Here is a 21,921-nt window from a genome sequence, read left to right on the forward strand (position 1 = left end):
TGTGAAGTGTACTTTAAAGAAGCATCTAGTAGCTGGAGCTAACTAACTGTAGCTCTAGTGGTTACAAGGTGAAGCACATGTTATTTACTCTTAATCCAGTCTCGTGGGCATAGCCATGTACCTCGGGTCTATATAGTGTTTAATTTGTTTGCCAACAATGTTGTTTTTTTTTTTGTTTTTTTTTACATTACTTTGGTTGCTAGCAAATTTTCCCTCTGCAAGATAACTTTCAATCACAATCTATAAAATGGTCAGGGAAAATGCATGCAATTTACAGAAGTGTTCACACAAAGTTAGTCAAGCTTGTCTCAGTCACCGAACCTCACTTAATCAATTTGCTATGCTAATAATAAGGCCTTTGTTTGCTTTTTTTTTACAGGAGGTATCTAGCTTAGGTAATTATCCTATGGGCTCTGTAAAAATCTATATCACACCAAACTTTGTAACCATGCCATCTAATTACAATTGTTTTATCTGACTAGCTTACTATATCATGAGTGGTATAAACTGTTTCTTCATGTAAAGGTAGCAAATTAATTAAACGTGTAACATAATGAATCATATATGTAAGAGGTTTAAGATGAAGTGAATTTAACACATCCAATTTTTTTGCTTTGTTTACTCATTATTTTGGAACACTTGATTTGAGTTTATATGGCTCACTTTCAGTGTGAACGGTATGAGTGTTATTTTGCCATATGAAGTGTTACTGCCTCACAGTAGTAGGTTCCTGGTACAATCCTGAGCTTGGGTTGTTGTCTGTGTGGAGTATCTCGTGTTTTTTCAGGTTCTCCTGTTTCTTTCTGCCTCTTAAAAATATACCAGCATGTGGATTGGTGACTCTAAACTGCCTCTAGTGTGTGATTATGTAACTGCGATGGAATAGCATCTTATCAAAGGTGTATATATTCCTGTCTCATGCCAATTTGGATAGGACCAAGATAAAGTGGTTACTGATGATGAAGTACTGCATGAAAAATGAAATATTCGACCTTCATTTATAATTGTAATACAGAGATATGTAATATTTTTATAACCATATGTAGATCCTGAAAATTATGAAAATAATAAGCTACAAGATACCCAAAATCTCAAAGTCAAAAATCTAAACGTTCTGAAATTGCTTGTACAATCACATATGATCTATAGAATAATAAGCAATTCATTTAAGTTAATGGTTTCAGATGACAAAATTATCGAGCTTAGCATCATGTATAACTGCAGCCAAATTCAAAGAACACTGCTAAAAGATCAGAAAACTACATGAGCACAGAACTGCTTTCTTTCAACACTGTAATGGATCACCAAAGTGTTAAATGCAACAACCTCTGAATGAGTGATAGTTTAACATGCTTTTAAAAAATTAGATTCTTTTTGTCTGGACAATAATAACATTTTTAATTGAACTCTAGTATTTAAGGAAGTATTTTACATATTGACGCTCTGTACTGATCTCAGTTCAAAAGATTTCTAAGTATCGGTGGTCTTCCATGTTACCCTTCTTTCCCAGGCTGACAGACATGAGCCCAGCGAGGAAATGGGAAGTTTGTTAGAACTTCTGGCAGCTGGCAGCAAACCTGTATTACAGCAGAGTGGAGCTTGTGGAGAAAGCTGACTGACCCTGTGCCTTTCTCTGTCTAACTATTTATCTCCAGCAGCTACTGTCTGTAGTATGCACAGCAGTCATGGTGTACATTGTTATCCTATCTACGGGACTACTGTTGCTGTATATTGTACAAAAGCATTGTATTGCACAATACTGTTATTTTGCAATACCATGCACTCTCACACTTTATGTACATTACTGACCTGATATATTTATATTCTGTATTTAATACGATTTAATAACGTATTCCTATTTAATACTCGTACTGTATATTGTCTCACATCGTCTGTATTGTCTTAAACCCGATTCTGATTCTGATTCCTGATTTTGATTTTGATTCTGATTCTGATGGTCAGATTCAGAAATATTAAGTTCCCTTATCCTTCACCTCCTTTTTTATTTTTATTTGTTATAAATGTGTTACATCTTGAATGGATGGTGTGTCTTTAACAGGATTTAAACTAGGCTGTTGGAGGAATTCAGGTCGAGTCACAATGAATATGAACGCCCTTCATGCTAAAAGAATCTTTCATTGCACAACACCTCTCACCAGCAGATGACAGTGGCTCCTTACAGACTGCTGAATTTATCTTGGCTTTATTTGTAGACAAACAAACATTATGATCAGTGTTCTTGTGTCTCCCAGTATTGCTTGAGAAATGAACATACACTCAAAACATACACTGTTGCAAACACTATAGAAAAATCTTCCTCTTTATTTTCTCTCGATGTCCAAGGTTACCACCCAGTACCTCCTGGGATGATAAACATAGTTTTCAGGGCTCAAACTCAGATCCAGTGTTTGAGAAAATAAATTATATTCTAGTTGTGCAAAGTATAGTATAATAACCTTTGGAGGTTATTTTCTACTTTGCATTTGAGTGTACATATCGTATCTGCTCATGGGCCTCTTGGGAATCTGGAGCTGCATTATTATGTATAGTATTTGTGTCTCACTATGTGTCTGTTAGACGATTGTGATGTACTGTATGTATAATCAAAGCACGATACATTAATAAGCTATGTGCATCACAAGTTTTCTGTATCTAACAAATATCCTATATATACACCCATGACACCTGTACATCTGCTCATTTGGGCAATTATTCAGTCAGTCAATCGGTCAGCTAGACACAATTGTAGGGCTTTAGTTAATGTTCATGTCAAACTTCAGAATGACGGAAATGTGATCCCAGTTACTTTGACCATGGCATATTTGTTGCTGCCAAGTGAGTTGGTTTGAGACCCACCTGCTTCCAGCTTTGACATATTGTGTATCCCAAGATGCTTTTCTGTTCAACATGGTTGTAAAGAGTCATTATTTGAATTACTGTAGCCTTCTGTCAGCTTGAAAAATTCTGTTCTCTGATCAAGTCTCCACTGACCTGTCTCATCAAGGAATTTCTACTCATTGTAACAGCACTCTTGGCCAAGTGTCACTGTTGGGCCCCTGAGCAAGGCCCTTAAACACTTTCTGCACCAGGGTTACTGTATCGTTGGTTGGAAGATGCGAAGAAAGAATTTCACTGTGCTGTAATGTATATGTGACAAAGGCTTCTATTACATATGAATGTTTTTGTCTGTTTTTTTCTATGTAAACTCTAGAGACTGTGTGAGAAAATCCCAGGAGAACAGCAGTTTCTGAAATACTCAGACTAGCCCATCTGTGCCAACAACCATAAGACCACCACAGTCTTTGACTGTACATCTTTCTAAAATTCTTATATTTCAGTTCAATTCATTTGTATAGCACTTTTAACAATATACATTATACTACAATACACAGATTTACAGAAGTATAGTAAGAGAATAAAAATTGGAAAGTTTCAAATTAAATGACTATTTATATCTAACATCTATCCCTAATGATGTGACATTATTGTGGATATGATTCACATGATTGTCTCTTTTGATAAAGTGGCCAGTGAGCGTATGTTAAAAATGTTTCCTTCAGAAGGAAATACGTAATTATTACTACAAAAAGTGGTGTATTATTTGAAACCAATCGTAAGTCTTTTTTCAGTAGAATTCACAAAACAAATTGGAGAAAATATTGAATAAACTATTAAGTGTATAATGATTTCTTATAATAAAAATATTTAAGCCAACATGTAAGTATAAAATATTCTTGGCATCAACACACAGGAATCTCTAGACACATTTGTTATGATTGCTGAATATCAAGTAATCGTTCATGTTAAACTATGAATTGTATTTAAACTGCCAATTGTTTCAAGTTCCAAGACAATGTTAACTGGATTTGACCTGTGAAGTAGGGAAAAAAAGATTAGCATTGACTCATATCCTACATTTCCTTAAATCGGATGACTTTTCACAGCAAATTTCACAACAATAGAATGACCATAGAAGTAATACAGGGAAGTAATTTTAATTGTGTTCCAGTTCAGTTTGGCCACAAGCAACACAGTTCACTTAAAACGGTAAAGAAAACAGCACAAATCTAACTGCTGATGTGTATTGTAATAATATTGGGTTAACGATTTAAATAATTATCTAGTTATGCTCTGAGGTGCAAGTAATTTTTAGTCAAAATTTAGTTAAACTTAGATACCTAGCTTCATGCATGTGAAATTAAACTCTTAGGTGTTCTTTTTACCCTCTTGTACCACCTGTTGACAGATGTTTAAAGAAACTAAGTTGAAAATAGAATGCATAGAAATAATACACAATAAAATAAATAAAGAATTAAGAATGATATGAGAAATAAGACATGATGTGCAATAATGTTACATGAAGTAACAGTACAGAATGTGCAAACATTACCAAATTGAGTGTGATTTATCAAATGTGTAGGTGTGTTACATGTAACAGGGAAGGTGCCATGTGACTTCCTTAATGTTATATTAACATCTTAATGAAATTTAAATTAATCATTAAAGTATTATGCATACTTGTAAACTATTGAGTCATCTTGGCCATTCATTTATACACTATTTGTTTTATGAGACTTTCAAGCAATGAAACCTCAAAAATGCAGAAGCTGCTAATTTTGGGATTAAATAAACAGATTTAAATAAATTTGCCCAAACGTATATTTTTTATTATTGTCATTGTTGAGGTTTTATTTTTCACTTTTCAGTCTTCTTAAAAAAAAATTCTCTCTGTTTATTAGTGAAATAAAAAATATTGGGATGCAAATGAGGATGATAATGATGGTGATGATGATGATGATGATGATGATGATGATGATGATGATGATGATGATGATGATGATGATGATTTTGAAGACTGTGGAGTCCATCAATGGAAGTTATTATGAAACCAAATGTAAACCCATTTGACCATCTCAGTGACAGCGAGCAGTAATGTGCCAAGCTTATTAGTCTTATTAGAATATTGGATTTCTTTCTTGGTGCACAATAAATGGGCACAACATTAGCGCACCTACGGTAGCTGATATCAAATGAGTAATAGCCCACTGATGATTCGTACTAACCAATTCATCTTGCCCACATATCTGGGAAATGACAGCGATAAATTAAGCAGAATCTGGCTCCCATAATTCAGCTTAACTCATCCTTGAAGACCGTATGTTTACAACTGGACCACATTTGGCATGAAAGAAACATTTCTACCATTTTTGGCACACATTGTTGTTGACTTCTTCTTTCAGCTGCTGAATGGAAGCTAGATTCATTAGATCTGCAAGTATTATACTTACACAAAAGTTCACTCTGATTTGTGATTTGAAGAAATTTAGTTGTGGAGGTACCAGAGATTATATCAAGGCTTAAAGCTGTTCCCCGTTGATCCCATATGGCCGTGTTGTTAAAAAAGATACATTTTCTGGGTACGAGAGAAACCCATATAATGCATAATTGTTGTCCTGAGATTGTGTGAATTCAGTGGTACAGTGGTGCTAATGTGGAAGGCTGAGAGGATGAAGACAAACACAAGAGGAGAACATTGCACTTCCTGACCAGGAGCGCGAGTCGGCTATGCCATGCTGTAGTGAAAGCAAAACCTAGAGTTCTTATGCAATGCACAATCCTTGTATTATGTCTCTATCAAAATATGCAATCCATTCATTAATTATTTGAATATAAGCTAAGATTTTATACCTACTTTGCTCATTATGCAAGAAACTATAGTTGGTACCAATATTGAAAGTCAGTTTATCTTGTTCTATGTTTTAATATTAGAATTTATTTTCCTCATTGCTCCCAGATGGCTGGTGAAACATCTCTGTTCTATTACCACTAATTGCTGTTGTTTTGTAGTCACTCTTTAACTATACGGAGTGTATCCACATTCTCAGTTCTATCCCTTAATAAAATCTTGCATGCCATAACAAAAGTTTTAGAAAACAATGCAAATTGGTCTATCTCTTCCAGGAGTTTATTATAGGAAAGCAAATTCAGAAAGATAAGAATTATTTACAGTAATTTAAAGCTACATATGATTCAGTAGGTCTGATTTGTTTGGTCAGGAGAATAAATTCTGTTGTAAATTGGTAATTAAAATTCCATAAAATCATCTGCCATTTTAAACCATCAATCAACATGTATCTATAGTTTCACTTGCTAATTTATGTAAAGATTTACATCCAAACTGTTTAATTATCATCTGCATTTCACTAACAGGACACTAAGATGAAGTCGACAATAAATTCTTAGAACCTGTTTATTTAGATTTCGAAACTTTATTTAGAAACTCTTGAAAAACAGGCTTGTATCTATCTAGTACCCTTCGTTCTGTTGTTTGTTCTTCACTACACTTGGTTGTTATCAGTAAACACTATGCTCACTATGGATTTCCATGGCTTACTATGGTAGTTCATGGTAACTATGGAGCCACCATGGTTTACTTCACTGTGTTACTTAATCTATGATTCGATCATGGTCTAATTACACTTTATGGTACCCAGGATATTACCAATGTGCTTCACAGTAAATATTTTGCAACCATGGATTAACTAGGGTACAGTCATATACACAACATAAACAAACTTATTATAATAAACTGCACATATAAAGTGAAGTAAGTGTGAATGTGCTATTTGAAAGCATTGAAGACAAATTGAAGGTCGATGTTGCTTGCTCTCTGGAAAATAATTCTTGATGGTAGGGATGGACTACTCCCTTCCTTGTCAATCACAATATCATTGGTATCCAATCAAAGCATGTTATTCTTGTTGAAAGTACAACAAATATACTCAAGATAACATTTTCACTAGTATTTTCTGTATTATTGTATTCTGTAGGCAAGGTATCTTATAAAACCAAAAATTCATTAAACAGTTCTCGTCTTATAAATAATATCTAGCTTGACTTGACTTGAGTGACTTACTGTATATGCTAGAAAGATTATAGCTCTTTTTCGAATGAACACTACATAGACATTCTTTAAACCTTTCAAGCAGACTCTTGTTAAAGAAGGAAAAACATTCATGAACCAAATCTTCAGACGAGTTAACAACGAAGAAACAGACCCATCATCCATGCATTTAACTACCATTTAACTACTACCCTTACACATGGTTGTTGGGAACCTAGTGCCTATCACACACATACACACACACTTACTCACACCAGACAATTTGACATAAGAGTCGGCCTGTAATGTATGCCTTTGGACTGGGGAGGAAACCCCTGAAGCACAGGGAGAACATGCAAACTCTGTGCAAACAGTGCAGAGTTAGGAATCAAAAACACAACCCAGAGATGCGAGACAAACATGCTAATTAAGCCATCATGCCCCCCAAGGAAACAGGTATTGAAGATACATGTTCACTGCAACAAACCGCTCAATACTATGTGACGGAATCTGTGGATCAAGTAAGGAAGCTTGAAGAGAAGTGAGAACACACAGAAGGTTGTGAGTTCGATCCCAGGTCCACCAAGCTGCCACTGTTGGGCCCCTGAGCAAGGCCCTTAACCCTCAATTTCTCAGTTGAACAAAAAAATTAGCTAATGTAAGTCGCTCTGGATAAGGGCGTCTGCCAAATGCTGTAAATAAGTATAATAAGTAAATAAGTAAGAAGCAAGTTTAAACAAATTTTTGTGCCATTTTTCTTGAAGCTTTTTGTGGTAGTTTGTGTAGACATTGTAAGATGATGTGATGATCTGCTATTTTTGACTAAACTATGGGGAAGAATGTGTTAGTTATCATAATGGAAAATGAGACCATGGACAAGAAGCTGGCCGAAGTAGTTATTATTATTATTGATTTTGCACGGTACATGAGAAAGCTTTAGTTGTGCCAGATCACATCTTTGTATATTATATCTCATTGTGTGTTTTGGGGTGTGTGACAGGTGCACTGTCTTAAAGTGTAAACCTTAAGCACAAGAGGCATTGAAATAAGCTGAACAGCAATGGAAAGTTCTGCAAAACCCTGGTCAAGTTCAAGAGTGTATCAAAATTGCACAATTTTAGTCTTACATGTGTCACTCACCTCCTCCTTCTGCCTTCTTTGTCACATACAGGTAACCTGGAGGCAGTGTTTCCCAGAGGTCGTAACTGGCCCAACTGCTCTGCTTTGATTTTGTAAACAACCTTTTTTAAATTTTACAAGACATTAACATATTTTTTTGTGTAATAATTCACTTGAAAAAATATTACATGGATATATCAGAGTAGCCAAGCATCATATTCCTACAGGAATAGTAAGATATATATATATATATATATATATATATATATATATATATATATATATATATATATATATATATATATATATATATATATATATATATGGTTTTACTTTAGCTGCTATTCTCTTTCATTCATTTTTGTATTACAATGACACGGCAATGAATTGTAAAGTAGTAAATGTTGTAATTACTTTGTAATTCATTAAACTGAGAGGATGCATATCACTAAAAAACAGATAGTATGCTGCTATTCCAGTACAGAAAAACAGGGTTTCCAATTACCTGCTGGTTTCAAGGTCCTGTTTTTTTTTGTTTTTTTTTATTTACATAGTGCTTTAAGACATTCAATGTGCCAAAAGAGATAACACTTGCAAACACATAAAGCACATGTTGAAGCAACAGTGTTGGTATTTATCCTGTTGTACACCTACTGTGATGGAGTACAGAGAGAACTTACTGTATACTTGTGTGTTTCAAGTCATAGAGATAACTATCTTATGTTTAATACTGCTGAAATTAGGAAAAACTGCTACACTCTACATTTTTAATTAATCTCTGTGGGTTTGTTTTCGCCATTGACACATGCCACATTTAAGCTTAATGACACATGTCACATTTAAACTTAATGTCCAAACAATATAGTTTATAATAGCAATCATCTACTATTCTCTGAGATCTCTGTAACTAAAGTATATGTTTCCAACCCTAATCCACAGTCCAGTGTACCAGGTCCAGATAATCAGCTACATCACCACAAACCTGGGCCCAGGCTGGGCAAATGTTCTGGGTAATAGCTTTGTTTAACATTAACAGAAACATTAGCTTGGACATGACATTATATATTTTTTTCTGTTTATTTTGCTATAAATTGCTTTTATGCTGGACAGAAGTTAATCAGACATTAATTTTAATATTAAGTGAAGTTGGGGTAAATAAATCTTAAAATTTGTGACATTTTAGTGAGTTTTTTCAAGTATGTGTAAACAAAAATTTAATGTGTGAATACACTTTATTTAAATGTGCAATATAATATTTTATCTGTATATTCTTGAATGTTTCATTGACAGAACAAGTTTGACTTTACTTACTGGCTTGAGTTTTTAAGTTTTCAGATTATTTGAGATAAACCCATTTAATTCAAGGGACCAGACAAAGGCTGTTAACAATGAGAACTCAGTACTAAATATAACAGTATTGAACAGATGAGTTGTGATTTTTTTTCTATGGTGCTTCACAAGCTCCAGTCATTTCCTGAATTCCACTTTGAGAACCACTATTGTGTAAACCAACTCTCTCTCTCTCTCTCTCTCTCTCTCTCTCTCTCTCTCTCTCTCTCTCTCTCTCTCTCTCTCTCTCTCTCTCTCTCTCTCTCTCTCTCTCTCTTTCTCTCCCTCCCTTCATACCTCCATTCCAGATTAACACCTGGTGCAAAAATAGCCACTGACATCTTCTAATTTGTAAATCAGTATAGACCTACTTTAGGTTGTATATTCACAATCTGAGAGTGTAAAAGTTGTGTCAGTAGTGAACAGAATTCATGTTTATTGAAATACATAATAAAAATATAACAAAAAAGTATTTGGGTGGTGGGGGGTGGTGGATCCTTATCTTCCATCATGGGAACTCTGGGACAGCGGCAGGAATACACCCTTGAGGAGACCAAACTCAATCACAGGGGACCATGCACACACACTCTTTCAAATCTATAGGGACACTTTAGCATATTTTGGGAGGTGGGGGCAAACCAAAAAAACCCAGCAGAAACCCAAAAAGATATGACGTCATGCACAGGAACTTTGTTCGGCCTGTACTAGAAAATCAGGTTTGGGCTGTGATCCCAACATCTACTGTATGTGGCAGAGTTCAGTCTAAAGGATTGTAGCTTTTCCAGTTTTGAAATATGAAATATAGAAAATCTAACTCTGAGCAGCTGTTAGTTGTACATTACAATTGTAAGGATCCAAAAGATACTTACAATATTTACTAATTAAAACACTGATACCACAATAAAGACACTTCATTTATTAGGCATACAAAATAATTCAACAGTAATCATGGCTAAATAATTACATCTGGAAAGTTGCTGCATTTTTCATAAGACACTTCTTCCTAAAAGAGAAAAATACAGTAAAATGTCCTTATTCTTTTAATACTTCTGCACGATCAGAAATAAATAGCTGAACATTTTATTATAATATTATACAGTACTTAATTCTACTACCATAAAGCAATTTCACAGCACTCCCAATGTTCCAGTGCGTAATCTAATATAACACTGAAACAATCTGGTCCCTAAGAATATTGCCATTTTCAGAATGTATATGTTACACATGAAAATTATGAAAACTGATTGTTTGATTTATATATTACATAAATAAGTGAGTGTAATGTAACTCCTGGCCACCTGGATATCTATATAGAACATAAATTGCTCAGTTCACATCATTTTTTCATGAGTAGGAGTGAAAAGTGCAAAACACTTACGCCTCTTCTTTAAATGTCTCATGTGATATCCTGTCATTTCCAAGGCCCTCAGGACATTCATTAAAATGTTCGATTCCAAATGTCTTCAGTGCTACAAAGATGCATACACACACACACACACACACACACACACACACACACACACACACACACACACACACACACACACACAGAGATAGATAGATAGATAGATAGATAGATAGATAGATAGATAGATAGATAGATAAATAGATAGATAGATAGATAGATAGATAGATAGATAGATAGATAGATAGATAGATAGATAGATAGATAGATTTACCGCATATTCATAAACATAATATATATATATATATATATACAGTACATATATAAATATATATATTACTAAGTCCCCTCAGTACCACCAAAAACAGCTCAGAACCAGTCGTCTCACTGTAACAATTTGACTTGACGTACAGATTAGTACGATTGCCAAAATATCTATTTGTAAAGAATCTAGATGTAAAACCCATATACATGTTATTTACCAATGTTATACCCTTACCCTCTCTATATAGGTTGTAAGAGATATATCCTTGGTTTGTAGGATCTAGGATACCACACACTGCATCCAGGTTGGAATCATCAAACAAACATGGACTATCAGCTGCCTGAAGCTTGGAAGCATGCAGTTGCTCAAGTTGGGAAACCAGGAATTCCCTTGGGTGTTCTTAACAACAAACAAACAAACAAACAAACACACAAACAAACAAACAAACAACAACAACAACAAGGATAATGGTTACATAGATATGTGACAGTCCCTGCAATACTGATGCTCTTTATCCAGGAAATTTGATGAGTCTCTGGTTAACATTAACTCACTGGACTTTTTAAAACTTTTTGTTTTGTAAGCCAATAAATTTAAACGTATCCAAAAGCATCAGTGATCTGTATCGTTATCATGTTGACTCTAACTGATGTTACTCCGTATATATGAAAGGTAAGAGACGTTATTACCTGGTCTGTGATAGATGAGCATGCTGGTTAAGTTGTTCATTAGTTCTAAGATTTTGTGATTTTCGAGGTACTGTGCTGCCTCTTGTTCCCGCGGTGTTGACATGATCGCGTTTCTTTAAAATTGCTCAGGCTTCAGCTTCCACACTGTTTGGCGTGGTTGCTATGATACCTGCCGCACGCGCTCAAGCCTACGTTTTTACCGTAATGACTAGAAAACGACTACAAATGCGGTCAGAGTGAAAAGTCACTACGATGTTTTGCCGCACATGTGCCCACTGACTAATGTAGTAGTTCATGTTTCCATAACGTACATAACACGTACACTAATGCATTCAAAGATATGAATGTTAACTTCAGAGATGAGGACTCGAGTCATATGACTTGACTCGAGTCACACTTAAGTCGCTAATTTGAGACTTGAGACTTGCTTGACAAATATTAAAAAACGACTCGACTTGACTTTGACTTTACATTCATGACTTGATCCAGTAAATTACAGTAAATCCTAGAGAACTGTGCGCATTAAGGTGTAGTTACTAGTGTTTATATGTGAAGTGATGGTTGATATGATTGATTTGTTGTATTGTGGAGCTGATGATGCTGTTCCAGTGGGGCAGTAAATGTACTAAAGGAAAGCTGTTTCTCAGTATCAGTGGGATTGACAGACGTGTTTTTGTTTGTTGATATGTATCAACAACAGCACAAGAATTTATAGTTGCATTATAATCGGTTAATAAAATTAACTACCTCATTATAAGCTGAATTAAAAAAAAACAAAAAAAAACAGTAAAGGCCTGGCACCACAGTGAGGGAATCGGAATCGGAATCAGAATCAGGTTTATTTCCAGGTACTGTAGGGTCTTCATGTGCAGGAATTTGTTGTGGTGTGGTGGTGCATAGTAATAATAATAGAGAAGAAGCATGAATATAAGAAACAAGTGTGAAAAAGGGTTTCCCCCACCCCATGCCACCCTCAACAAGGCAGGGTGTGCAAAGTACAAATTAACTATAATCCACCCCATGAAACTGAGATAGATAGATAGATAGATAGATAGATAGATAGATAGATAGATAGATAGATAGATAGATAGATAGATAGATAGATAGATAGATAGATAGATAGATAGATAGATAGATACTTTATGTAAATATTTTACTATACATTTAGGTTTTGGTTTAAGTTGCTAATCATATGTTTATATGATTTCTTCCAAAATAATCTGCTTCACTTGACAATTTCATTTAAAAAGTGAAGGTGGTTTCAAGAAATAAACAAATCATTTGTTAACGTGCTTTAAAATGCTCTCTTTTCTGATGGGCTTTAATTCAACATAGTGGTTTATTATAAATATAATAGGGTAAGCTGTTATGTTTACTTTATTTTTTTGTATTATTATTATTATTATTATTATTATTATTATTATTATTATTATTATTATTATTATTATTATAGTTTCTCTTTTCTTTCACTCTGCGTCCCTGAGTGCACCTAACGTAATGAATGTGCGACAAAAACTTATTTCCAGGGATTTCAGTACAGCGCAACAGATATAGCGTCATCAGGTAGGCGTGGCCTACTTGATCATCTAACTCGTAACCCTAACCCTAACCCTAACTCTAACCCTAACCATAACCGTATTTTTGGTTGTTTATTCGTTTTTTAAAATATATCAACCTGTATGACTGTTTTGTCCTTCGTAGTATGCTGGTTTTTTGAAAGAAGGCGTTTTTCCAAGACCTCCGGAAACACGCCCACTTTATGTCGTGGTAACGAAACCCCTGGAATTTAGTGCCTGCCATTCGGTGCTCCTGCCCCTTTACAGCCACAGTTTGTTTAGCGCATGCGTAAAGCGAGGAGTCCTTGGCTGCGTTGGCTGCAGTAGGTGAACTGCACTGTTTCGGGACACTGTCAAAATGCAGACCTGGAACCAGCTTTATCGTGCCCTTGCAGCGGTAACTATCGTCTATGTGATCATATCATTATTCACTGAATATGTATACAGTGGTTTATTGACAGAAATCAAGCAGTAATCCGCTTCCTCGCCCGTTAAGGCCCAGTTAGCTCATTAGCTTAAGGAACATTAGCCTAGTTTACTTAGCTTCTGGCTAAACCAAAAGGAGTGAAGTGTGCAACTGTACACTGCGTTTTTTTATGCACCTGGCAAAATAAAACCCGACGTTTCGAGCCTAGTTAAGCGTTTTATTTGCTAAAATAAATGATGAATAGCAAAATATGTGTAGCTCACAGCTTGGAAAGCTAGCTACGTTGTGTATTCAGGGTCAAACACTGTTATGATGTCACTCATGTCTTAATGTGGACTTCACCTGTGCAAGTTCCTTTTAGTTTTAGGAGGATTTGAATGAAACCAGTTTCTAAAAGCCATCAGAAAATGCTGCCACCAACTTGTGTATGTGTCTAAATATATATTGACTATTAGACTATTGGACTGTTGTCTTGCACTGTTTACACCAGGTTACACAGGTGCACCTTATGTATCTAGGACTAACTTACTAAGTCCTTATAGCTCTGTCTTTGTTCTATGTAGCACCATAATCCTGGAGAAACCTTGCCTTATTTCACTGTGTACTGCAAGAGCTATATATGGTTGAAATGACAATAAAAAGCTTCTTGACTTGAATTTTTCACAACACCATTTGTGTGATAAAATGCTGCCTTTAACATGTGTAAGTGTCTAAATCGAAATTTTCAAACCACCATTTGTGATTAACGCACATTTTCTTAACATTTATTCAGTTGTCTGGTGAAGTTCCACTATTTGATACAAGTTTTTTTCTCCCTGACTTATTAAATGGTTGTGTTTAATAGTTCCCAGAGCAACAATATTGTGTTTTGGGTTAGTTGCCATTTTTATACTTTTTTTTCCCCCCCATACAGCGAGGTCAGCACCTGCCTTGCAAACTACACGGAGTCACAGCATCATCTCTGAGAACGTACGCTGACAAAGCTGCAAGTAAGACCACTGAACTGCTTTAGTTGTTCAGCGATACCTTAATCTGTGAATTCATGTTTCTTTACTGAAACGCACTGTGTTCAGCTGATGTGCATTGCTTTCTTCCAGTCGATGCTGATGTCACGGTGGTGGGCTCAGGACCTGGAGGGTATGTTGCTGCCATCAAAGCTGCACAGCTTGGTTTCAAAGTAAGGTGACCGCTAGTGTTGGCAAAAGAGTGCTTTGTATATTTTGTTATTTTTTGCGGTTTTTCCATTGGTTAATGTCACTCCCTTCTGCAGACAGTGTGTGTGGAAAAGAATGCCACCCTTGGAGGGACCTGCTTAAATGTGGGCTGCATCCCATCAAAGGTATATTATTCTTTTTTTTTCCTGGTACATCAGCTGGAACAAACATCACTGTCTTTCACAGACATTTGTTGACTTTCCTTTTTCTTGACGTCTGTGTTGTTTTTAAGGCTTTGTTAAACAACTCTCATCTGTATCACTTGGCACATGGAAAGGATTTTGAAAGCAGAGGTATTGAAAGTAAGTACAACTTCACATTTTACATTTTTTCTATCAAGATTTGCAGGTAAAGTTTGTATAATGCTCTCCTTTTAGTAAATCTATCCAAATCTCTACATGCTTATTTTTCCAAGTTATGAAAAACAACACAATGACAGTGTTTTTGGACTTGTATATGATTCAGATTTCCCAGTACAGTAAATGCCATGTCATCTATTGTACCATCATAGGGATTGATACAGAATAATTGAACATGAATGTTTGAACCTTAAGCATGATTCAAAAGGCAGGTGAATCTATAATTGTTTCTTTATTTTTAGTCCAAGGGATTTCGCTGAATTTGGAGAAGATGATGGCACAGAAGAGCGGTGCTGTCAAAGCTTTGACAGGAGGCATTGCACACTTATTTAAACAGAATAAGGTGTGTTAACATATTCAGTTATTTTAGAAGGGCACAAATCAAAAGGATAAGCACAATGAGTAATTTACTTCTGCTGTGGTGTTTAATTCTTCTAAAGGTCACGCACGTCAATGGGATTGGAACTGTAACCGGGAAAAATCAGATCACTGCAAAGACAGCTGATGGTGGTGAGCAAGTCATTAATACTAAAAACATCCTTATTGCCACAGGATCAGAAGTCACCCCATTCCCAGGCATCGAGGTGTGTTCATATATTTATTCCTGCTTTATATGCCAAAATATACATATTATTAGTTACAAATTATTTTCACAAGCTTCTAGTAAATACACATCATCGTTTAATTGTTGTTTGTTTAAAAAGTCATTTTTGTTTGGTTTCAATGTGTAATATACTATTTGTTTTGGCAGATCGATGAAGAAACTATAGTATCCTCTACAGGGGCTTTGTCCCTTAAGAAGGTCCCTGAGGAGCTGATCGTTATTGGAGCCGGAGTTATTGGAGTGGAGCTGGTGAGGAAATGGGACATAAGCATGTGTATATGTATAGATAAAGGCTTTATATTGATCATGGTTTTCTCTACATTTTGTATTCTCTATGTTTTAGGGCTCAGTGTGGCACAGACTGGGCTCCAATGTGACAGCAGTGGAATTCCTGGGTCATGTCGGTGGGCTGGGCATCGATATGGAGATCTCCAAGAATTTCCAGCGTATTCTCCAGAAACAGGGCATGAAGTTCAAGCTCAGTACCAAAGTAATGGGTGCCACCAGGAGGCCTGATGGCAAGATTGATGTGGCGTAAGTGTAAACTTTACTTGCAGTTTTGCTTATAGTAGGAAAAATAGTGCAATGTTTTGTTAAAGAAAAATTCAACAGGTTCATGCTATTGTGTGTGCAGAATGTGGCATAAACCCATGTTAATGTCATTTTTATTGTATTTTGTTGAAAACCTGGTGAAGAATTGAGGCATTTATTGGAAGCTCAGAAGTCAGACATACAAAAAAAATACAAAATTGTCTGAGCTGAACCAGACTCAAGTTAGTAGAGCAAAGCCTAAAAATGTTTAGTTTGTTTGAAAGATTTTACTGCAGGAGTTTCTAAGTATCTTGAATGAATAGCCTCGAATGGATATATGATTTTTTTTTTTTTTTTTTTTGCAACCACCATCATCATTTATTGATTGATTGATTGTTATAGATTTATCAGATTTCAGTACATAATTTGTTATATTTTTGTTTAATTTCTAGACTTCTGTTCATAGTCAGTGTTGGCAAGGAACCAGCAGATTTAGGGGAATATTGATCAAATTGAATATAAGTGAAATAAAACAAAGAGGAGGTTTAAAGTCTCATTTGTCTCATTGGCCTGCATGCTTAAATCAAGTGATTTTTTTTTTTTTTTTTTGAGAACTCCTGTTGAACTCTATGAGCATATTGTAGCTGAGGCTCCTCTGGGATGACAGGTTTTATGATTACAGAGAGTACATTAGTCTTCATCTGTTTGGCATAATTAATCTAACTCAGTTTCTTTAGCAATGTTGAAGTGACCTGATTTTTTCTTTTAATACATTTTAAGTCTGTGTGAATAACATATTGCAATATTTACTGGGGAAATACAGTAAATGGGAAAAGAGCAGTGTCGTCAGTATTCTGTGTTTGCAGAGTGGAGGCTGCTGCTGGAGGCAAGAACGAGACGCTGTCATGCGACGTGCTGCTGGTGTGTATCGGCCGGCGCCCTTTCACGAATAACCTCGGCCTTGAGAACGTCGGTATTGAGCTGGACAACCGTGGCAGGATACCAGTCAACAACCGCTTCCAGACCAAAGTGCCCAGGTACAACACACTTGAGAGATTTGAAGTCATGTTGCCTGTGAGCTAAACAATAATGATGACTAAAACTTGCAGAATAACACAAGAAATGACCTTGATGTTTGCAGTTGGAACATGATAATAGGAGGTCAGACAGACAGGCTGTACAGGGACAGGGTTCACAATGTAGAGTTGTGTGATGTTTTACTTTAGCCAGTGGCATTTGTTTCCTGTTTACAGTAATCAGTTTGCAATTAGTTATAAAAATGATCACTGTGAGCCTTGCTGGATATTTATTTATTTATTTATTTATTTAGGATTTTTGGGGTCACGACAGCCATGAGGTTTAAATTAGCTTGTTTCTAAACACAATCATTATTCGTTTCCTCACATTCCTGTACATTTTATTGTAATTTATATTGAACCACATCTTTACTGCCATTAAGGCAGTTCAATGTAACATTTTCTGATTGCTTAATTATTTACATATTATATATTCTGTTGACAAATTGTGAAATGATTAGCCAGCTCTGTCTGAGCTGGCAGTTCTGTGCTATACGGCTTACAGAGAATATTTTGCACCGTCAGGGTTTGTTACACGAACTGTCTGCGATCCACAATGTAGGTCTCAAGAAAGAGTAGACGAATGCGTGTAGGATTTGTTTGGAGATGATGACGACAACATCTTAACCTCAGCTACCACATCCTATCAAACTGTTGATCTGTGAAACCTGAATCGTGTTCATTTGTTGTGAATATTGTGCTCAGTTTGATTAGCAACGATGAGCAATCCTGTGTTTACGGCATGTTTTCAGTCGTTGTGCTTTTCTTAATGCAGTATTTATGCCATCGGTGACGTGGTAGCTGGTCCCATGCTGGCACACAAAGCAGAGGACGAAGGCATAATATGTGTTGAGGGAATGGCAGGAGGAGCCGTTCACATTGACTACAACTGTGTTCCTTCAGTCATCTACACACACCCTGAAGTGGCATGGGTCGGCAAGAATGAGGAGCAGCTAAAGGAAGAAGTGAGTTGGTTTTTTTTTATTCGGTTCATTTAATTTCAATGAGTTTAAATGTTCCATCCTCCCTACAGTGTATTATTTAAGCTCACTTTGGCTCCTTGGACATGTTTCTTTCAGGGTGTCCCATATAAAATTGGCAAATTCCCCTTCGCTGCTAATAGTAGAGCAAAGACTAATGCTGATACAGACGGACTGGTGAAGATCCTGGGTCACAAGGAGACAGACAGAATGCTGGGAGCACACATCGTTGGATCAGTGAGTTGAACTGGAAACTGCATGACTAGTTTTAGTGTTTTGTCACATACAGATTACAGAAATAAGATGTAGTGAAAGGTTTGTTTTAGTTACTCGTTCAACAATGAGCCTTAGAAAAAAAGTTTGCATAGTGGTCACCACTAGTTAAAGTAATCCACCACTTATGGTCATCCAGAAACGAGAAAGACATTCTAAACTGCAACAGGTCACCTTTTATTTGTTTATTTCCGTTGCCTCCAGCTCTGTAAACTTTTATCTGGAGTGTATCCAGATTAAATAAATAAAACTAATCTCAACATATAATTTTTGTACAGACACGAGAAATATGTCTATAGAAATTTTAATATTCATGGACATTGCGACTCCCTCACATACGGCCTTTACAGCCGAATGTTAATCAATGTAAAGTCTACATAATCCAGGGCACAAAAGTCTGTGAAAATCAATTTTTATGGACCTGTTTCAACATCTGAAAAAAATGTTGTTTTATTATTAAATGGACCCGATCACATCGCAGTTCTGTCATTCTACATCTCTGTCTTCGCTCACTTTGTCTTTTAAGGCTCACATATTAAAAATAAATGCTGCAACTCAAAATATACTTCATGTTTGATTCACATCCTGCAGTGTCGAATTGTGTTGCTTGCTTGTACCCCACTAGAATGGAGCGAAACACTTTGCTCATATGGTCTTAGGTCGGTTGGTTTGAGCCTCATCTGAGTGCAATTACTGTACTCTGAAATAATTTTTTTTACCAAAAAGGAAACACTGCACCCTTTATAACCTTCTGTAGATGATATCGGTTTTATTTCACCTTCACCTGAGAGAGTGTTTTGTTATGCAGGGAGCTGGTGAGATGATCAATGAGGCCGCACTAGCAATGGAATATGGAGCATCATGTGAGGATGTTGCGAGGGTCTGCCATGCCCATCCTGTAAGTATTGCCAAAAATCTATTTATCTTAATAATTGCTAAACATTGCTACTATTAATTAAAAAATGTGTATATGTATACGTGTGTGTTTGTGTCAATTGTATTTAGAGTTTAGAGTTTGCTGCTGTTTTTAAGCGTTTGAAAAAAATCTTGTATTCAATGTATTTAATATAGACCTTATAATTTCCCTACACGTCTACACCATCATCATCTACTCATGCTGATTATTAAAAAAATTATAATTATATAATTATATTTAAAAAAAAATCATTAAAAAGCTGATTATTTAAAAAAAAAAAAGATGATTAATGGTGATTTATTCTACCAGAGCAGGATAACTGAATCTTTCTTCTTTCTTTCCAGACTGTTTCAGAGGCCTTCAGAGAAGCCAATCTTGCTGCTTCATTTGGAAAAGCTATCAATTTCTAGATTAAAAGATACATGTATATAATTGTCAGTTTTCTGACTCGTTTCAGTACTTTGGTACAGCACACATTTAAGATCCTGAATCCTTTAGTTTTCAGGAGAAGGCATCAGGCAAAACTACAGTAAAACTGTATTCCATTTAGTATGTTATTTAAATGTTCTAATAAAGGAGTTGGGTCTTATATCAGTCTGAACGTCCCATATGAGTGCCATGTACCTGTGGTGTTAAGGCTCTTAAACATAGCAGCAGCCATAATACACCATAGGGATGAAGTGGAACTGCAGTTAAATTACTTACAATATGCAAAGGTGTGCAGGATTAATAAAACTAAAAGGTACATGAGTATGGATTTATTATGCAAATGCCGTAGTTGAGTGTTTTGTGCTGGGTTTGAGTTGGGAATTCACAAAGTATAAGAATGCTCTTAAGATTTTCAATCCTCACACTACCAAACTGCCATAGTTAGGCCTCTGAGCAGGGACCTTAGCCCTGTCTGCTCCAGAAACACTGTCATGGTTGTCTTAGGGCTTTGTCCCCTTGCACCTTCAAAGCTGATGATCTGAAAAGGAAAATGCTAACATTTACAGCATTTGGCAGACCCCCTTATCCAGATGACGTACAAATATACAGTGTGTGTGTGTATATACACACACACACACACACACTCACACGCATTCAGCAAATGGGAGAAAGTGCTAGTTCATTGTTCTGCATATGTATAATGAATAAATATCAATAAAGAACGCCTTTTTAATCAGATGATTAATAATTTGACACAAGTTTACGGTTTAAAATTGTGTGTAGGAAAAACAGTGCCTCTATTGTTTACCAATTTCAGTATGATATGGTCAGTTTCAAATAGATAAGAGTTTATACTTAAGCTGCTACATTAAAACAAACCAAGCTGGGTTTTATGACTATGTGAATATATCACAGTTTAAATATTTCCACTTGATATGGAAAAAAACAGGGAGATCAGAGAGTTTTCAGATTTTCTTTGTTAGGGTCATTTATTTAATTAGATGAACTCATTTTTATTTTTAAGGTGATATGATGAAGGAACAGTTTACATTTATATACGCAGTATTTGGGAACAACAACCCATTTTACCTGGATTATAACCCAGATTATAATTCCAAATATTCCTTAAATATATTTATATAAAAGATTTTATTTCCCCTTTTAGCTTAGAGCTACTTTATTTTTCCTGGAATAAATAACATAAATGGTAATCTACCTAATGTGTGGAGGTGTGGAAATGTGTTAAAGAAGTGTGTTACTGTATTTAGACCTGGTGGTGGCACTAGAGGAGTGTTTGTATGTGGGTGAAGTGTAACAGCTGAAAAAGTCTGGATATTTATTACTCCGACTCCCTAAAGTTTTAATTATCAGTCTGAGGTGGAAAAACCAGTGTTTACCAGTGTTTTTTCCAACCAGTGTTTACATTTTTGAGGCCATATGGAAAGCATAGGCTACTGTGACATTTAGGGAATCTGATTCATCCAAGCTTTACACAAGTCTGCGTTAGACTGGATATAGTTTTAGTCTTTAATAAATAATTGTTTTAGCTTACATTATGCCCATTTTTTAGTTTTTTGTTCGATTTCAATAAATTCAGCAGCAGGCTGTATTGTATTGCATGTTTTTATATAAAACTAAGAGAAACATAACAGGATAGGTAAATACATTTTATTTGATTAAGAAACATATAACAACTACCAACCAGGTTGAGCTGCAATTAGAAAGACCCCAAAGCTTGAGGAGGGCTATTTTAATGAATCAGGACATCAGAAGGGAGAACAAGCCTCAGCATGTTAGAAAGAAATGGACCAGGTGCTCAGTTAATTACCAGCAGACAATGTTGTTTGTCGTTTCTCTTTATCTAGC

At 35.7% G+C, this 21,921-nt stretch overlaps 2 protein-coding genes across 2 annotated transcripts; one reads left to right on the forward strand and one right to left on the reverse strand.

Moving 5' to 3' along the window:
• Positions 1–9,743: 9,743 nt before the first annotated feature.
• si:dkey-42p14.3 (EF-hand calcium-binding domain-containing protein 10) lies at positions 9,744–12,013 on the reverse strand. The gene is made up of 5 exons (XM_027173220.2): positions 11,691–12,013; positions 11,236–11,400; positions 10,710–10,800; positions 10,296–10,334; positions 9,744–10,118 (listed from the first exon to the last, which is right to left on the reverse strand). The coding sequence occupies exons 1-5, from the start codon at positions 11,791–11,793 to the stop codon at positions 10,094–10,096; spliced, it is 423 nt and encodes a 140-aa protein (XP_027029021.1). The 5' UTR covers positions 11,794–12,013; the 3' UTR covers positions 9,744–10,093.
• A 1,415-nt stretch (positions 12,014–13,428) lies between these two features.
• dldh (dihydrolipoamide dehydrogenase) lies at positions 13,429–20,215 on the forward strand. Its single transcript, XM_027173219.2, has 14 exons — positions 13,429–13,643; positions 14,587–14,662; positions 14,771–14,850; positions 14,944–15,012; positions 15,120–15,189; positions 15,489–15,589; positions 15,687–15,830; positions 15,998–16,099; positions 16,194–16,384; positions 17,248–17,418; positions 18,233–18,422; positions 18,537–18,674; positions 19,519–19,608; positions 19,971–20,215. Exons 1-14 carry the CDS (start codon positions 13,605–13,607, stop codon positions 20,034–20,036), a joined length of 1,527 nt encoding a protein of 508 aa, XP_027029020.1. The 5' UTR covers positions 13,429–13,604; the 3' UTR covers positions 20,037–20,215.
• Positions 20,216–21,921: the final 1,706 nt, after the last annotated feature.

Source organism: Tachysurus fulvidraco, chromosome 10 (genome assembly GCF_022655615.1).
Source record: "Tachysurus fulvidraco isolate hzauxx_2018 chromosome 10, HZAU_PFXX_2.0, whole genome shotgun sequence".
NCBI lineage: Eukaryota > Metazoa > Chordata > Actinopteri > Siluriformes > Bagridae > Tachysurus > Tachysurus fulvidraco.

Excerpts from the sequence above, each read along its gene's own strand:
- si:dkey-42p14.3 (XM_027173220.2), bottom strand. The coding sequence starts at position 11,793 with ATGTCAACACCGCGGGAACAAGAGGCAGCACAGTACCTCGAAAATCAC. Across the intron at positions 11,401-11,690 it reads GCTCATCTATCACAGACCAG|AACACCCAAGGGAATTCCTG; the intron begins GTAATAACGTCT and ends TTTGTTGTTAAG. Across the intron at positions 10,801-11,235 it reads TTACAACCTATATAGAGAGG|CACTGAAGACATTTGGAATC; the intron begins GTAAGGGTATAA and ends GCATCTTTGTAG.
- dldh (XM_027173219.2), top strand. The coding sequence starts at position 13,605 with ATGCAGACCTGGAACCAGCTTTATCGTGCCCTTGCAGCG. Across the intron at positions 15,590-15,686 it reads ACTTATTTAAACAGAATAAG|GTCACGCACGTCAATGGGAT; the intron begins GTGTGTTAACAT and ends ATTCTTCTAAAG. Across the intron at positions 15,831-15,997 it reads CCCCATTCCCAGGCATCGAG|ATCGATGAAGAAACTATAGT; the intron begins GTGTGTTCATAT and ends TTGTTTTGGCAG.